The sequence below is a fragment of the Staurois parvus genome, unplaced genomic scaffold (assembly GCF_062004578.1).
Source record: "Staurois parvus isolate SC_StPar_1 unplaced genomic scaffold, SC_StPar_1.0 ptg000659l, whole genome shotgun sequence".
Taxonomy (NCBI): domain Eukaryota; kingdom Metazoa; phylum Chordata; class Amphibia; order Anura; family Ranidae; genus Staurois; species Staurois parvus.
In genome coordinates, this window is record NW_028318455.1 from 185,408 (window position 1) to 204,392 (window position 18,985).

At 41.9% G+C, this 18,985-nt stretch overlaps 1 protein-coding gene across 1 annotated transcript in view; it reads left to right on the plus strand.

The window, feature by feature from the left end:
• Positions 1–18,985, plus strand: part of CREB3L3 (cAMP responsive element binding protein 3 like 3) — a 186,732-nt gene that overhangs the window by 81,327 nt on the left and 86,420 nt on the right. The window contains exons 2-3 of the mRNA XM_089694307.1: positions 10,724–10,855; positions 10,932–11,166. Of these exons, the coding sequence (XP_089550433.1) occupies positions 10,724–10,855; positions 10,932–11,166 (367 nt within the window). The remainder of the gene's footprint in view (positions 1–10,723; positions 10,856–10,931; positions 11,167–18,985) is intronic.

Sequence of the window (18,985 nt, forward strand, 5' to 3'; positions counted from 1 at the left end):
GTGTATACTTATACAATATATTTTGCAACTTAAAATTAAATTTTAAATAGCGTATATAAGTCCACACTGTTGATGTGCTATTCTGCTGCAAATACATTCCCACAATCACTCCGTGATTAATTGTGATAACTTCCACTAGTGAGGGTTATATAAAAAATATAATTATTGTTTCCCAGAGATCTGTTTTCCTGGAGTTGGATGGATGGATGAAAACATTTTTTTTTCAGCAGAGCAACAAAAAGTTGTGCTGTCTAATCATTTCTCCCTGATGAAGCCACGTGACCTGGTGGCGTAATGCGTAGGGGAGGGGCTCTGACATCACAACGCTTAAAGGAATAGACACAGCAAGTATGAGGAGTGTGGCAAACATATAAGAGGATTCTATATCAATGCAAAACAAGGCGTTTTACCTATTTGTATTATGTGAGTGCATTATTTATGCTTCCATACAGGGCACTTTTACCCCCTTCCTGCCCAGGCCATATTTCAGGTTTCAGCGCTCTCACACTTTGAATGACAATTGCGCGGTTATACAACATTGTACTCAAAGTAAAATTTTATCATTTTCTTCACACAACTAGAGCTTTCTTTTTGTGGTATTTAATCACCACTGGGGTTTTTATTTTTTGCTAAATTAACAAAAAAAGACCAAAAATTTTGAAAAAAAAACACGCTTTACTTTGTTTTTGGTATAAAAGTTTGCAAATAAACAATTGTTCTTCATAAATTTAGGCCAAAATGTATTCTACTACATGTCTTTGGAGAAAATGACCCAAATTAGTATTTATTATTTAGTCTGTAGGAAAGTTATAGAGTTAACAAACTATGGGATATATCTGAAAATTTATCAATTCTGAAGTACTGACAGCCAATCTAATTTCTTGAGGTCCAAGAATGTCAGAACAGTACAGATATCCCCCAAATTACCCCTTTTTGCAAAGTAGGCAGTCCGTTGTATTTCATAACAGGCATGGCGAGTTTTTAGAAGTTGTAATTTTTTTGTCATAATTTTTCGGAAATTAAGAAATAAAAAAAATGATTTTCACTATTTTTTTTTTTTTACATACTGTCACCAGTGCAGTACAGCGTCATCATATAACTGGCATGGTGTTGATCAGGGACACTGACTGGTGACAGTACAAAAAAAAAACATTGATATTTTTGGGGGTTTTTTTATTATTTTTTATTTTTTATTACATTTTGTTCTCTTTTTTTAAGATTTTTTTTTCATATTTCACTATGACCAAAGTAGTATAATGTTACCATAGTAGCATTGTACTACTTTGGGGAAGTGATCAGTATTTTTTTTTTTACACAATTTGCTGATAGCAAAGAATTACTTTGCTATAAGCAAGCATTTACCTGAATGAATTTGATTCATTCAGGATATTTTTTTTCTTAACTGTGATTTGGCCACAGCTAATCACATGACACAGCTGGGCTGTGATTGGCCCAGCTTGTGCATGTGATCGCTGTGACCATTCACAGCTAGCCACACTTGTATACAATGGATGGCATGAAAGGAATCCATTCATTGTATACAACTGTCATGTTACCTGCTGTAATTGGTCACAGCAGGTCACATGGTACCGGCCGGTGACAGATCGCGCCACTGCGTGGCTCTGTGGACAGGCAAGCTGCACATGCCTGAAAGGATGCCATATCTCGTCCACCAGGAGGTTCGAGGTGTTTTGCCAGCCGCCATCTAGCTATAGGCCGGGCGGGAACCTGCTAAGCATAATAAACACTTTTTAAAGGAGATAAGGCACTATATTATACTCCTTTATTACATGATAATCATGCACATGGAGAGGAAAATGAAAAAAGGAGTGAGGAGACCCCCTGGAGGAGAGTGGGATAAGTTCATCCATCCATTCAACTCCAGGAAAACAGATCTCTGGGAAACAATAAGACCCCCTGCTGGAAAAAAGAGAAACACTCCAACTATCCATCCATCCATCTGGGACAGGGATACATATATCCACTCATCTTTAAGTCCATTTAAAGGGACACAGGCTGTTTTGACCTCACTTAACAGTTTGGTCATATAAATCAGGTGAGCGCACACAGGTGAAGGAGCACATGAGAAGAAGTTTTTTTGTGTGGACTTTTTTTGTGTGGACTTTTTCTTATAAAAATATATTTTTTAAATTTCTTATTTATATATATCTTTTATATAACCCTCACTAATGGAAGTTATCACAATTAATCACGGAGTGATTGTGGGAATGTATTTGCAGCAGAATAGCACATCAACAGTGTGGACTTATATACGCTATTTAAAATTTGATATTGAGTTGCAAAATATATTGTATAAGTATACACATTTTTTTGAGTTTCTTCATAATTTTATTTTAGTGGAGCGCGGCACAAGTCCAAAATGTAATCATATAGCAGTAGGGGCTTGTTACTTTTCACTAATCCAGGGACTAGTTCATTTTTACAAAGGTTAGTAGGACTACTGTGTCTTGGGGCAGGCAGGGTCTTTTATCTGTCACAAAACCCCTTGCTGTTTTAAATGCACATTCTGATGGTACAGCAGGCAGCCTAGCAGTTTGACTGCATACTGGGCAAGCTCTGGCGAGTGGTCCACCCTTAACTAATTGTCAGGAGCTGGATCACCTGCTGGTGGCACTGTGCTTCCCAGAGTGTAAGGTTTTAGTCTGTGTGTCCATGAGTGGGTGTCTCCAAGCAGCTAGCAGATCCCAGTAATCAGTTTCTATCTGATGCTGGATACTGGGAGGGTATTTAGGTCACTCCCTACTAGTAGAACAGGAAAAACGGCATTCAGTCCAGATTCCCAATAAATCAAAAAAGAGGGGTTAGAAATTCGAAGATATGCAGATGGAAACCCAGGACATCCCAAAATTTTAGGCTTTATTTGCCTCAGGGTAATCACAGGATCTTGTGATTACCCTGTAGTGAATAAAGACTACTGTAATATATTTGGATGTCTGCTAGCGGGTGGTAAATTGTATAGGTTAGAGTAATATGTCTCGAATTGGTGCACTATCTCCGGGGTAGTAGAGACAAAGTTTCCCTGTAAGGAGCGTACCTGTCGTATCATATATATCGCCTTTTTATTTTCTATTTCAGTGGTTTTTATTAATTTGTATTGATGGTGCTGACCAGTCAGAAGCAGTCTAGCCTGTACTGTCATCCCTGCAAGGAGAGGAGAGAAAGCCAACCTGTAAAGTGGCTTTTCCTTGTGTGACAGCATGTGATCGGTGCAGGGAGGTTTCCCTCACCGCTCCTGTGTAAACTCAGGCTATGACAAGCCTGGGTTCACACAGGAGAAGCGAACAAACTGCATGCAATTTAGACAGGAATTGAAACCGCATTCCTGTTCAAATCGCATGCTATTTTTTGCAGTGCAATTTGCGTCCATACATTTTGTATGGTCACAAATTGCACCGCAAAGTATCGGTTTTGGGTATTGAGAATATTCATGAATATGAGTATTTGTGAAAATACTCGGTATCGGCATTGGTGCATCTTTAGTATATAGTTTATTAGTTAGGCTTTGTCAGTCTGTTAGATTGTTTAGTTAGGTATTTTGTCAGTAGGTTTTTGGTTGACTTATATCTTTATATTTGCTGTTTGCTGGTTTCTTGATGGCCTAAATACTTCATTATGCAGGCACTGGAGCATGAATGAGCCAATCCAGTACAAATTCCTGAGGCAGAGAAACTCAGGTCCTTGGGGTTCCTGAGGAAAACATTGTCTTCAGCTATCTCCCCCCACCCATGTACAACTCCCAGGGGTTTAGAAGGGTTGAAATGTGTTCTTGGAAGCCTGCCCAATGTCCTTCTCTACCTCATTTTCAGCAGCAACATGCTCCTCGTGCTCCTCCTGTGTGTGGTTTGGCTTCACAAAGACAGAGTCAGAATAAAGCATCCTGCTTAAGAGCTACTGGTACTGTATAAGTCTAATTAAACAGGGCAAAAAACAAGCATTGCAGAGGTCTAGAGCACTCATCCAATATAATGATACCTATAATAAAAAGAAAAAACCTAATAAGACAGTGTGGGTATACTTTTCTTTGTTACTACATGTTCATAGGTTGTGTTGCGTGGCTATATTTGGTGATTTTCATAGCTTGGATATGTGAAATTTATAGATATGTTTTAAGACCATGTGCTGTTTTAGAAGCTAAGCCCTCTCTTAGTGATATGCTAATGAACCAGTCAAACTGGTTTATTAGCTCATCAGAGGAAGTCAGGCTAAAGAGGATATGATGTGACAGGTAGTTAGGAGGAAGTTTAGACAAAGAAGAGTTGTTTGGAGAGACAAAGGAGAAGAGCTGTTCTGGACTTTGAAGAGGAAGAGTTGTTCTGGACTTTGGAAGAGGCAAGAGTTGTTCTGAGCAACAAAGAATGACACACTTGTTCTAAAAATGGATGAGGAAATAGTTGGACTTTGGAGGAACCATGAAGAAGATTACATCAATGGAAGCCCAAGTTAAGTAACTGGTTTAGTGTATGCCTATCACATAGTCAGCTTGTGCATGCTGTAGGCATATTTTGCTATGGTTTTGCTATACGTTAAATGTGCAGACTGTTTCCTGTTTAGTAAAGTAAATATTAATACACTACAGAGTTTTAAGCTTTTATTGCAAGCAGCTTTTAATAGACACAAGCAAAACAATTGGGGGCTCGCACTAACGCTCAACTGAAGTAGACCTGTTCTCTGTAGTGTTTGCTGTTGCTTGTGCTGAGGAAAAATGTTGCATATGCTGTTTAGGAAGAGTAAGGCTGAAAAGGTTTCTGGTGTTCAGGAGGAGAAGGCTTGCACCATGCCTGCCTGTGACAGAGAAAGTTAGTGGATGTCCATTGCAAGGGAGTTTGCTAGGTACACTTCTCCTTTGAACAGAACTTGGGGTGATGGAGTGTCTGATTTTTTTCTCAGATTTTAGTCTTAAAAGTTTTGGGTTCAGTAAGGGAGAGATGTGGGCAGTAGCTGTGTTTGGTTTGAACTTCCTGCAAGCTCTACATATTGAATCTGAAAAGAGGAAAAAGTCAGAGATAGAAAGAGACTTACTGAAAAAGCAGCTTGCAGTGGCAACCGAGTGTTTGGAAGACACTGCAAGCAAGGCAAAAGGTTTAGAAAATAGGGCACGCAACGTGAAACCTGCAGTGGCTTCAAGTGTGTTCAAAACCCCTGTAGGCAAAGCTGAAGATTTGAATGAGTGGTGTGCAGCCCTCATAAACAAGTCTGATGATGCCTTATCAAAGGACATAGGCCCTAAGCCTGTAAGCAAAGGTAGGACATGTGCCACTCTTACTTCCCATAAGTGGGAAGCTGAGAATCTGATCAGCTCAAATAGAGATGACCAGGTTGAGTCAGATGAAAGGAAGGCAAGACCTATGATCTCCAGGAGACACATGTGAGCTGATTTACTTAAGGTGGGGGTTCCTAGTGAGGAAAGTTTATAAGTGTGTAGCTGCAATGCCGATAAAACTCTGTCTTTTCTCTATAATAAAGTTCTTGTTTTCTGTTTGCAGTAATTCAACAGCTAAGCATATGTGGACTGTGCACTGGTCTGTTCTGTAGTGCTATGTACAGAAGTTCTAACAGGTGTTGGGCCAGACACCCACCCAGTCATAGCCAGCTACAGCAAATGAGTGCAAGATACAGCAACAGAGGGGCATGGCCTAGATGGCGATGGAATAGAACACACGTGTGCTGAGCTCTGCTCCAGGTTCATCCTGTCTTTGGTATCCTTGAGCTCCACTATACTCTCTGCACATGTCGCCTCCTTGCAAAGCTGCCTCTGCTACACCCTCTATGGATACATTTCAGAAACAGGAGCAGGACCCCGCTGAGGAAGATAGTGCTAGAAGCCAAAAATAGGTAGTTTTTGATGATGTGTCTTTTGATTGGTTGACTACCACCTTTAATGTGGACCTTTGGGTTCCATCGTTTGTTGCTGCACCATGGCGCAGATGCGTGCACGTGTGCGTGACGGCGTCATCTAGGACGCAGCAGCCATTTGAGAATATGGACAATGTAATCCATATGGTCAGGGGGGAAGAGATGAGGTAAGCTGGCGTTTTCCTTATTTGGGAATTGTTTAATCTGTCTTATTGGTAACATATGTGAGGGAGCCTCCCATTGGGGAGAGGACTACCCTTGTCTGTGCAAATGCAGTATTTTTACTGGATGACACTTGGAGTGAGGGCATGTATGGGTGGGTCCTTGGGAGGCCCAGGGACTATAAGAAGGGTTAGTAGATCAGACCCCTTTCTCTCCATCCCCAGCTGTACATGTATGAGGGCATTGGTCATCTGAACTGAGAATCTTATGGTGATTGGTAGGTTAAACAGGCCATATTTCCATGAGCCTTATTGGTGTGTAATAGCTTGTTAACTGGCTATTCTTTGTTATGTTAATTTTGTATGAGGACACTGGTCATCTGAACTGAGAATATTATGGTGATTGGTAGGTTAAATTGGAAATACACTTAAGAGATACTTATCCTTCTTTAATACTGGATTACATCTCCCATACTGGCACCTGGTCTGTGTTTCATCTAACTCCTTCCCTTCACTTAATGATGGGGGGAAATGTATTATGAAGCCATTTGTTTGGTTGCTGCTGGTTTTTGGACACTTGATTTAAGCTACATCTCATGCTTGAGTGAGTATGGTGTGGGTTGAGAATTTGAGATAAATTGATATATATATTTAAAGTGTTACTAAACCCACAACAGTAAAATCAGCCTGTATATGCAGTAAAGCATGCTTGTTACTGTGGATCCTAAGTGCTCAATCCTCCGCATTGTGTAAAAGGATGTTTGATCCCCTCTTCTCTGATCCTCCCCTTCTTCCATTGTCTCCTAATGCTGGCCATAGAGGGGTTATTTATCAGCCGAATTGTTGGCCGAAAAACGAAAAATCAGTCATTCTGCTGCCACCAATGCATACGAAAAACGACCATTTTCGTAGATTTTATAGCATGACCGATAAAAAGAAATGAGAAGAACCGTGAAAATCGGCCGACAACATTGCCCCACTAACGGTCGAATATTGGGCGATTATTCGTTCGGACAAAAATTTAGCCGATAAACGATCTGTCTATACACTGCATAAATATCTCCTGATAGAATAGAGGTTTGGAGTCACTCTACACATGCTCAGTTTGGTGTGTATTGCTGGAGAGTTTTCTTTTTTGCTGGGACAGTGCATGTGAACAGCACAGGGCCAATCACTACTGTCCAGACAGGTGGTCAGGGGTCCTGCATCCTCATAGAGGAGAATGAAAACTCATACAAGCTTTAACCAGTGCTGGAAACTGATAGAAGTCACAATACTGCTCTAACTGCTGATGAGAAAAAGTACTTAGCAGTTTATATTTACTAAAATAATTGCATTTCCATGTTCTGTGTACTGTGGGAGACCAGATAGAGTGAATGCAGGGTCCTGAGTTTAGTAACACTGTAAGTGTTTGGACGGTTTTACCCCACTTGTGTATTATATTTTACTTTATTTGTATTACAAATGTTTAGTTCTAGGGAATTTGAGAATTTGGTCTATCTTCCTTTCATCAAGGGTTTCTTCCTTAAGCCTCCCCGCAGCCTGAATGGATACAGCTGAATCTTGGTCCTATCCATATTGTTTTTGTAAGTCTTTGTTAGAAGAATTATGTTTTTTTTAATCTTTTCACCACCTATCTGTTAGGGCCAGGAAAATATTGGTTTGTATGGAATTTTTTGAATGATTTACCAATGCACGTGTATATGTTTTACATATGTGTCTTCTGTTTCTAGAGTTTTGATGGATATCTGTCATACTTGAGTTAAATGTTTTGAAGAAGTGTTAGTTACTGCGAAACGCATCAACAAAAGCACACAACAAGTATAAATCAACAGAAAGTTTTTTTATATTGAATTTATGTCTGTGAAGTTGGTTTTCCACACATACATAGAGGTATCATTGGGTCACCCCAGAATACCCTTTTTTTCAATTTTTTGCTGGTTGTGGGGTGGTGACACCCCCCCTCCCCGATATAATTGTACTATATTTGTCATCCCACCACTGTCGTGATAGCCTCACCCTTTATGTTCAAAGATCGGTGCTAGAGGCAATTTCCACCAGCCAGGCGACTCTAAAAACGAAAATAGAGGAGGTGAAGATTGATATATCCCTCAAACGCTAGGACATGCACAAGCTCCAAGACCAGGTTTATCAAGACAGAGGCCCATATTAGCAGTGACACTCTCCACCCTTTACAGCACAACTCTGAAGCCATACAGAACCAGGTACAACAATTCAGCCAGAAGCAGGATGACCTAGAAACAGGGCTCAACGCTGTAACCTCTAATTTTTTAGCCCCCCGGAGGGCTTGGAAGGTCCGGGCCCAACTACTTCCCTGGAAAACCTTCTGATTACTACTTTCAGCAGGGTAAACTTCTTCCTCACCTTTGTAGTAGAGCAAGCGCAGCACATTTCGAAATTGGGTTCCTCACAGTCAGAGCAGCAAATCCGTAAGGACATTGTCAATTCACAATCTTCCTCTCCACCTAGCCCCCCTCCCTCCATCACCCCCTCTACTCTCCCCTCCTCTGACCTCGTAACCGCACTGCCCCCCACCATACCTAACGACCCGCACACTATCACCTCCCCAACGCTCCACTCCTTCAGCCCTGCTACCACTGAGGAGGTCACTAAGGTCTTCACTGAAGCCCGCCTCACCACTTGCCCCCTGGACCCTGTCCCCTCACAACTCCTCCAGTCACCCCCCTCCTCCATCATTTGCTTCCTCACCCACATCTTCAATCTCTCACTCTCTACTGGCACATTCCCCTCCCCCTAAAGCAGACACACATCACCCCATACTAAAAAAACCCTCCCTTGACCTCACTGACCTAAACAACCTTAGACCCATCTCCCTGCTACCGTTCACTTCCAAGCTCCTTGAATGCTTAGCCTACAATCGCCTAAGCACCCACCTCACTGATAACAACCTCCTTGATCCACTACAGTCTGGCTTCCGTCTCCCACACTCTACCGAAACCTCCCTACTTAAAATCACTAACGATCTGCTAACCGCCAAAGCTACTGGCCACTACTCAGTCCTCCTGCTCCTCGATCTCTCCGCAGCCTTCGACAAAGTCGACCACCCTCTCCTCCTTACCAAACTGCACTCCTTTGGCATCAGGTACGCTGCTCTCTCCTGGTTCTCCTCCTACCTATCCCAACGCTCCTTCAGCGTCACCTATAACGCTGCCACCTGCCCCTCTCTCCCCCTCTCTGTTGTAGTCCCCCAAGGCTCTGTCCTCGGACCCCTCCTCTTCTCCATCTACACCTCCTCCCTTGGCAAACTGATACACTCCCACGGCTTCAACTATCACCTCTATGCCGACGACACACAAATTTACCTCTCCACCGCTCACCTCACCCCCTCTCTCTCCGCCCGCATCGCCCACCTCCTGAACGACATATCAGACTGGATGTCTCTCCATTTCCTCAAGTTAAACCTGTCCAAAACCGAGCTCCTGGTTTTGCCCCCAGCCCGCACCCACCCCCATCCTCCCCATCACGACTAGCAACGCCACCATCAATCCCACCCCACACACCAAAGTCCTGGGTGTCACCCTGGACTCAAACCTTTCCTTCCAACCTCATGTCCAATCACTATCAAAATCATGCAGGCTCCACCTCCACAACATCTCCAAGATACGTACATTCCTCAGCCCAGACACTACTAAACAACTCGTACACTCCCTCATCATCTCACGCCTGGACTACTGCAACTCCCTTTTCACTGGCCTACCCAAACAAACGCTATCCCCACTCCAGTCTATCCTGAACTCAGCGGCTAGACTCATCCACCTCACCAACCGCTCCACATCTGCCACCCCCCTCTGCCAATCCCTTCACTGGCTCCCGATTGCCCAGCACATCAAATTCAAATTACTAACTCTGACCGCCATTCACAACGCCGCCCCAAACTACCTAACTGACCTGATACCCAAATACCACCCTACCCGTGCCCTTTGCTCCTCACAGGACCTCCTACTCTCTAGCTCCCTGGTCTCCTCCTCCCACGCCCGACTCCAGGACTTCCCCCATCCTCTGGAACTCCCTACCCCAATCCATCAGACTGTCACCTACCCTCCTCACCTACAGGCGCACCCTGAAAACCCATTTCTTCAGGGAAGCCTACCCCACCCTCACCTAACAACCGATCTCTTCCACTCCTCCCACCACTCCATCCCCCACAGCCACTTCCTCCTGTACCACTATCCCCTCCCTCCTAGATTGTAAGCTCGAAAGAGCAGGGCCCTCGAACCCCTCGTGTCTTGTATTGTTACTGTATTGTCTCATGTTCTGTCCCCCTCGCTATTGTAGAGCGCTGAGCAAACCCTTTGGCGCTATATAAATACTGTATAATAATAACAATAATAATATGTGGAAATCCCTTCTCTAATTAATGCTATCAGATGGGAGTATTGGCAAATTAAAAAAAGCTTCTAGATGTCTTTCTTGATGGACACAACATACAGTATAATAATGTATACTTTTAGAAAACAAACTTTTGATTGCAGTCTGTTGGTTACCTTTACAACCATAACTGCTTTTCCTATAAAAGTCAAAGATCGCAAATAGAAAATATGTGTTCACCCACAGGAAGTTTGGGTCAGTGCCTCATGTGCTAAATGTTACACAGTTGTCCTGATCGATGCCAAAATCACCTCTCTCTGCTTTTTTCCCAAACATAGGAGCTAAATGAATATGATCAAGGTGAAATGCAGAGTTTGGAACTTCTAGACCTACTGTTTGACTGCCAGGATGGCATACTTCGACATGAATATTCAGTTGCTGATTCCATCTGGGCTGCCTCAGTGACAAATGTGAGTATTTCAGTAACTGGTTTATTGTTATTTTGAATTTATTTTTGGATTCATTTATCAAATTTCTTTGGTATAGATCGCTACCCAGGAGAATGAAGCATTTGTGTCTCCATTACTGTTGCCAGCTGACTCTCCCTTGGATTCAAACCTTTGGTCACCAGCAGCCAGTGACAGCGGAATATCTGAAGATGCACATTCAGATCCCCAGAACAGTCCATTCCAACACCAGTTTGCAGACTCATGTTATATGACATCCAATTTGAGAGATTTCCAAGAACCAGATCTTTGTATGAATCAAGGGCAGCATGTAGGTATGTAACCTCAAAGACAAATTTACATTTTTGGGTTTCTTTTTGTTGCCATATACTTTAATAGGTAATTTAAAAAGGTTTAACATGTAACACACCTGTAGGTAAACTTTTGTAATTATACAGGTAATTGATTTCCTGTAATGAAACCCTTACTTTTTCAGTGAAAAGAAAATTTTTAAATGTATGGTTTCATTCAGTGGTGACAGCACACTGAATGCAGCAGGAAACAGTTAATACAAATTGAAACAACACTTGAAACTGTCACAATACTAATATTGGAGCATCCTAAATGTGATTTCTTTAACATCCATTGAAGGACATAGGGATATCATAGACTTGTGGGTTATTTTCAGCTGCCTTTAGGAGGTAGACATCTGTAAACCATAAAACTGTTGAAGGCAAGCCCACTATAACCCTGCAGTGTTAATTTTGAAGTCAAATTTCAATTTAGTTTTAGTCATACTAATATTTATAAATAGACAGGTGCTACACAAATATAGTGTACATAATTATGTAAAGACCTGGTTTACAATGTGCCCCTAAATCCGAACGTCTTATTATATTGCACCTATTTATAGGTGCTAGATTTTCCTATTATATATGTATGCAGAAAAAAAGTCTATAAGTGACTGTAATTATTGAAGAAGTTACTGTCCTTTCTATTCAAACGTGCTGTGACCCATAAAAATAAAAGATATCTTCAGCATGTTCCGACAGGTTATAAGTGAATTGCTCACTCACCAGATTGTTTGACCCTGGTTAAGGCGGTCAAATGCACATTTTTGTCATGTATGGAACCATCATCTCTGATTTTCCTAGGGTGTTATCCCCTCCAGCAGCTCTCCATTGACAAGGCCAAAACTAAGGCAAAAGGGTTAACAGCGAACTCTTTAATTCATCTGTAAACTCAATGCAGGCTGATCCTTCCTTGAGGAGAAGTGGTGCCAGGCCGATCAGATAAACCAAACAAATTTAAGCCTCTCTAAGTGTAGCATTTATTAAATTAGCATTGTAAACAAAAACAAATAGATGTACACTCACATGAAGCGGTGCCTATAGTACCGGCACCAGTATCTACTGCCTGTGAATGTCAAATATGTCCAAAGTGTGCTCCAAGCTTGCTCTTGCTATAGCTGAATGTCACATCCCCGGACCCGGAAGTGACGTAATGACACTTCGACATTTCGCCCAGTGGCGTCTTCAGGAAGACTTCTTTTAACCAATTTAAGAATTAAGAATTTAAGAATTAAGCAATCACATTCAAAATCATGTTAAATAGGAGTCAGTACACACCTGCCATCATTTAAACTGCCTCTGATTAACCCCAAATAGAGTTCAACTGTTCTAGTAGATCTTTCCTGACATTTTCTTAGTGGCATCCTACAGCAAAAGTCATGGTCCGCAAAGAGCTTCCAAAGTATCAGAGGGATCTCATTGTTAAAAGGTATCAGTCAGGAGAATGATACAAAAGAATTTTCAAGGCATTAGATATACCATGGAACACAGTGAAGACAGTCATCATCAAGTGGAGAAAATATGGAGCAACAGTGACATTACCAAGAACTGGACGTCTCTCCAAAATTGATGAAAAGAAAAAGAAAACTGGTCTGGGAGGCTGCCAAGAGGCATATAGCAACAAAACAGGAGCTGCAGGAATATCTGGAAAGTACTGGCTGTGTGGTACATGTGACAACAATCTCCCATATTCTTTATATGTCTGGGCTATGGGGTAGAGTGGTAAAATGGAAGCCTTTTCTTACGAAGAAAAACATCTAAGCCTGGCTAAATTTTGCAAAAAACACATCTGAAGTCTCCCAAAAGCATGTGGGAAAATGCTTTATGGTCTGATAAAACCAAGGTTGAACTTTTTGGCCATAATTCCAAAAGATACGTTTAGTGCAAAAACAACAATGCACACCAAAAGAACACCATACCCACAGTGAAGCATGGTAATGGCAGCATCATGCTTTGGGGCTGTTTTTCATCAGCTGGAACTGGGGCCTTAGTCAAGGTAGAGGGACTTATGAACAGTTCCAAATACCAGTCAATGTTGGCACAAAACCTTCAGGCTTCTGCTAGAAAGCTGAACATGAAGAGGAACTTCATCTTTCAGCATGACAATGACCCAAAGCATACATCCAAATCAACAAATGAATGGCTTCACCAGAAGAAGATTAAAGTTTTGGAATGGCCCAGCCAGAGCCTAGACCTGAATCTGATAGAAAGTCTGTGGGGTGATCTGAAGACGGATGTGCACAGGAGATACCCTCGTTTTTGCAAGGAAGAGTGGGCAAATATTGCCAAGATAAGATGTGTCATGCTGATAGGCTCATACCCAAAAAGAGTGCTGTAATAAAATCAAAAGGTGCTTCAACAAAGTATTAGTTTAAGGGTGTGCACACTTATGCAACCATATTATTTTAGCTTTTTATTTTTACTTACCTCCATCTAAAAGATTTCAGCTTGTTGTTCAACTGAGTTGTACAGTTTATAGGTTACATTAAAGGTGGAAAAAGTTCTGAAATTATATATCTTTGCCTATCCTGCTTCTAACTAGTAAACTGCCTTTTATTTCCTCCATCAGCTCATCCTCCACAGCTATGACAGAGGGCCCTCTGTTTCCTTTTGTACCAAATTGTATTGTAACTGTAATGTCTACCTTCATTTTGTAAAGCTCTGTGCAAACTGTTGACGCTATATAAATCCTGTATTATAATAATAATAATAATAATAACTTTTTACATCACAGAAACATGACATTTTAACAGAGGTGTGTAGACTGTTTATATCCACTGTGTGTGGCAAATGAAGTTCAATGTTGATAAATGTAGGGTTATGCATGTTGGAGCTAAGAATATGCATGCATCATACATACTGGGGGGGGGGGGGTACAATTGGGGAATCAATGGTGGAGAAGGATCTGGGAGTTCTGGTAGATCATAAGCTTAAAAATGGCATGCAAGCTGCGGTTTCTAAAGCGAGCAAAATCCTCTCTTGTATTAAAAGCTGTATAAACTCCAGAGAGAGATATATCATTTTACCCCTGTACAAATCATTAGTAATACCTCATCTGGAATATGTAGTTCAGTTTTGGACACCAATTCACAAAAGAACATTGAGGAACTGGAGAAGGTACAGAGAAGGACAACCAAAATGATAAGAGGAGCTCAGCAATGAGGAAAGATTAGAGGAACTGAATTTATTCTCTCGATCCAAGGAATATCCAATTGCTTCTCGGGGGTTCAGGAAGGAATATTGCATCATGCTTTGCTGGGTTTTTTTTCTTCCTCTGGATCAACTGTGGGCATAGGGTTATAACTTTTTTCTTTATGGTTGAACTGGATGTACTTTTGTTTTTTTTCAGCCAGACTAACTATGTGACTATGTAACGTTTTAGCTAGTGTGGAAAGGTTAGAACCCCTATCAGAATATTATTTCTATTTGTGGTTCTGCTAGGGAGATTCTCCATCTTATTTTTCCATGTTGACCTCTGTGTTTGAGATAATTCAAGCACATCCCAGCAAAGCTAGAGAATGCATCCAGATATATCTGGTAGACGCTAAATAGATTTCCCATCAAAGATGATATCCTTAGCTTTGCATGAGGCTTTCATGATGTTTGCCTTGACCCTAAAAAAACCTTTTGTGAGGAACATGAGGGCTGCCATTGTTGATCTTCTTCTGAATGTGTCAGTTGCCTGGTGATCACAATTATTACAGGCTTTTGTTTTTCTGATACATTGACCTGTAACAAGTATCATTATCAAGATCAGGAAAGTAAAAATGAAGTCCTTCGCTTAAGTTCCTATTTGCAATAGGAACAGTACAAAATCCAGACAACCTGTTTTATTTACTGTATTTAGCAGTGATGTTTCGAGGATTGTGAAAGGTCTAGAGCAGGGGTGGGCAAACTTTTTGACTTGAGGGCCGCAATGGGTTCATATATTGGACCCGGGGGCCGGACCAAGAGTAGATGAATGATGTGTATGTGTCATCCATAGTAAGTATAGTAATATTCCCCCATAGTAAGCATAGTAATTAATCCCCCATATAGTAATTCATTCCCCATAGTAATTCATCCCCCATAGTAATATATCCCCCATATAGTAATTCATCCCCCATATAGTAATTCATCCCCCCTACAGTAATTCATTCCCCATATTAATTCATCCCCCATATTAAGTCCCCAAGTCCCCCCTGTGTCAATTCACTTACCTTTGCTCTGCGTGTTCCTCTCGCCGTGTTCCCGCGCCGTTCCGGTGTAGCATGAAAATCTGTCTCCTATGAGGATCTGTCCCCCTCGACGTATCTGCGCATGTGCCAGTTTCAGGCATTAGCAGCCGATCGGCGATCTCCGGCACATGCGCAGATACGACGAGGGGGACAGATCCTCATAGGAGACAGATTTTCATGCTACACCGGTCTTCAGGGCGGACTGTGAGAGGAGCCTAGCTCCGCGGGCCGGATTAAAAGGTCCGCCGGGCCGTATACGGCCCGCGGGCCGTAGTTTGCCCATTGCTGGTCTAGAGTATCTTTGGACACCATGTGTAGTAAAATGATGCAGCACATGACTTCACTGTGGCAAATGGTGGGTGTGGTCCAGGGGCGGACTGACCATTTGAGCACTCGGGCACTGCCCCAGGGCCTGGGGTCAATAGGGGGCCCCATGAAATGCCCTTAGTACCTTTCATAGGCTTTTTTGGGTTTGGTTTGAGTGTGGGTGAGGACACAGGGGCCCCATGATCCCCTATTGCCCGGGGGCCCCATGAGTTGTCAGTCCACCCCTGGTGTGGTCATGATGTGGGAAGGGCTTAAAGGCTTGGTGCGCCTTTTGCAAAAAAATTGTTAATGCACCCTCATTTGCCTGAAAAAAATATATTTATTATTATTTCTTTTTGTTTATGAGTTTGCAAAGCATCGCAAACATGTGCAAACATGTCTGAGTCCATGAATTGCAGATGGAGTGCAACGGCTCCTGCAGATTCTTTCTGCACCTACATGTCCATACTGAGGTATGAACCTTCAGTTACAGTGCTGGAAGAATAGGTGAGCCTAGGAGAGACAGTTGGGAGCCAAAGCAGCAAGAGACTGTCAGTTATATGTACAGAGTTCCAGATGAAGATTCTCTGTAGAAGACAGACAAAGGGCCTAAAGGCTAAAGCTAGAGCAGGAGTACTGCATGTGTAAGTCAGGAGGCTGAATGTGGTTTTCTTTGGATGGAAAATCTGAAAATCCCTGCAAGGAAAACCTGTTGATTTTGTTTTGTTGGACTTTTTTGTTCGTTTAATAAAATTTGGCAAGAAAAGCCCTTAAAAAGAAGAAAAGCAAGTGGTACTATCCTTTAAAGCTCTACTGTTCTCACAACATATAAACCTATAAGCATAATACTTTTTTAAAAAAAAAATTAAACTACTCCTCTACCTAAGCTTTTCTGTATACAGAATATACAGTAGACACAGAGCTAACACTTTGTCTGAGCCAGTTTGAGCACTTTGGTCCGGAGTACTACAGGTGAAACTCGAAAAATTAGAATATCGTGCAAAAGTTCATTTATTTTAGTAATGCAACTTAAAAGGTGAAACTAATATATGAGAGACTCATTATATGCAAAGTAAGATAGTTCAAGTTGTCATAATTGTGATGATTATGGCTTACAGCTCATGAAAATTAGAATATTACATGCAATCAATAAAACAAGGATTGTACATAGAAGAATATCGAACCTCTGAAAAGTATAAGCATGCATATGTACTCAGTACTTGGTTTGGGCCCCTTTTGCAGCAATTACTGCCTCAATGCAGCGTGGCATGGAAGCTATCAGCCTGTAGCACTGCTGAGGTGTTATGGAAGACCAGGATGCTTAAATAGCGGCCTTCAGCTCTTCTGCATTGTTCGGTCTCATGTCTCATCTTTCTCTTGGCAATGCCCCATAGATTCTCTATGGTGCCCCATAGATTCTCTATGGGGTTCGGGTCAGGCGAGTTTGCTGGCTAATCAAGCACAGTAATCCCATGGTCATTGAACCAGGTTTTGGTGCTTTTGGCAATGTGGGCAGGTGCCAAGTCCTGCTGGAAAATGAAGTCAGCATCCCCATAAAGCTAGTCTGCGGAAGGTAGTATTAAGTGCTCCAAAATCTCCTGTTAGACGGCTGCATTGACCCTGGACTTAATGAAGCACAGTGGACCAACACCAGCAGATGACATGGCTCCTCAAATCAACACAGACTGTGGAAACTTCACATTGGACTTCAAGCATCTTGCAGTGTGTGCCTCTCCATTCTTCCTCCATACTCTGGATCCTTGGTTTCCAAATGAGATGCACAAGTTGTTCTCATCAGAAAAGAGGACTTTGGACCACTGAGCAACAGACCAGGTCTGTTTTTCTTTAGCCCAGGTAAGACGCTTCTGATGTTGTTTGTTGTTCAGGAGTGGCTTGACAAGAGGAATACGACATTTGAAGCCCATGTCCAGGATCCGTCTGTGTGTGGTGGCTCTTGATGCACTGATTCCAGCCTCAGTCCACTCCTTGTGAAAGTCCCCAACACTTTTGAATGGCCTTTTCATGACAATCCTCTCCAGGCTGCGGTCATCCCTGCTGCTTGTGCACCTTTTTCTTCCACACTTTTCCCTTCCACATACTGTAACTTTCTATTAATGTGCCTTGATACAACACTTTGGGAACATCCAACTTCTTCTGCAATTACCTTTTTAGGCTTTCCCTCCTTATGGAGGGTGTCAATGATGGTTTTCTGCACAACTGTCAGGTTAGCAGTCTTTCCCATGATTGTGATTCCTACTGAACCAGACTGAGAGACCATTTAAAGGCTCAGGAACCCTTTGTAGGTGTTATGGCTTAATTAGCTGATTAGAGTGGGACACTTTGAGCCTAGAATATTGCACCTTTTCACAATATTCTAATTTTCTGAGATTGTGGATTTGAGGCCTTCATGAGCTATAAGCCATAATCATAACAATTATGACAAATCACGGCTTGAACTATCTTGCTTTCCATGTAATGAGTCTATCTCATATATTAGTTTCACCTTTTATGTTGCATTACTGAAATAAATGAACTTTTGCACGATATTTAATTTTTCGAGTTTCACTTGTATGTATGTAAATACAATATACTGTAGTATATATACTGCAGTGTGTAGTTTTCAGGTGTTTGCAATATACAACATAGTAAATATAGTGAAGGGGCCACAAATATATAATGTACAGAGTGCAGTGGTCAGGAGTATGTCACATATTGGGTAGTGATGTAATCAATTGACAAGAAAACCAGAGTTAGACTTACCGGTAACTCCTTTTCTATGAGTCTTCCAGGACAGCCATCTGAGACCTTGGGCTCCTCCCTCCGGATCAGGAAACACACCATCCCCCCATGCCTTTAAAAGGCGGGCCTCCGGGCCTCACATCCAATTATTAAAAGAGAACTAGCGGAAGCCACTGAAAGACACAAATATACAGTTGCAAGAAAAAGTATGTGAACCCCTTGGGATTACGTGGAGTTTTGCATGAATTGGGCATAAAATGTGCTCTGAACGTCATCTAAGTCACAACAATGGAAGAAGACAGTCTGCTGAACATAATACTACACAAACATTAGATGTTGCCATGGTTTAATTGCACATAACATGTAAACATTCACAGTGCCGGGAGGAAAAAGAATGTGAACCTTTGGACTTAATAACTGATTGACCCTCCTTTGGCAGCAATAACCTCAACCAAACGTTTCCTGTAGTTGCAGATCAGACCTGCACAACGATCTGGAGTAATTTTGGACCACTCCTCTTCACAAAACTGTTTCAGTGTAGC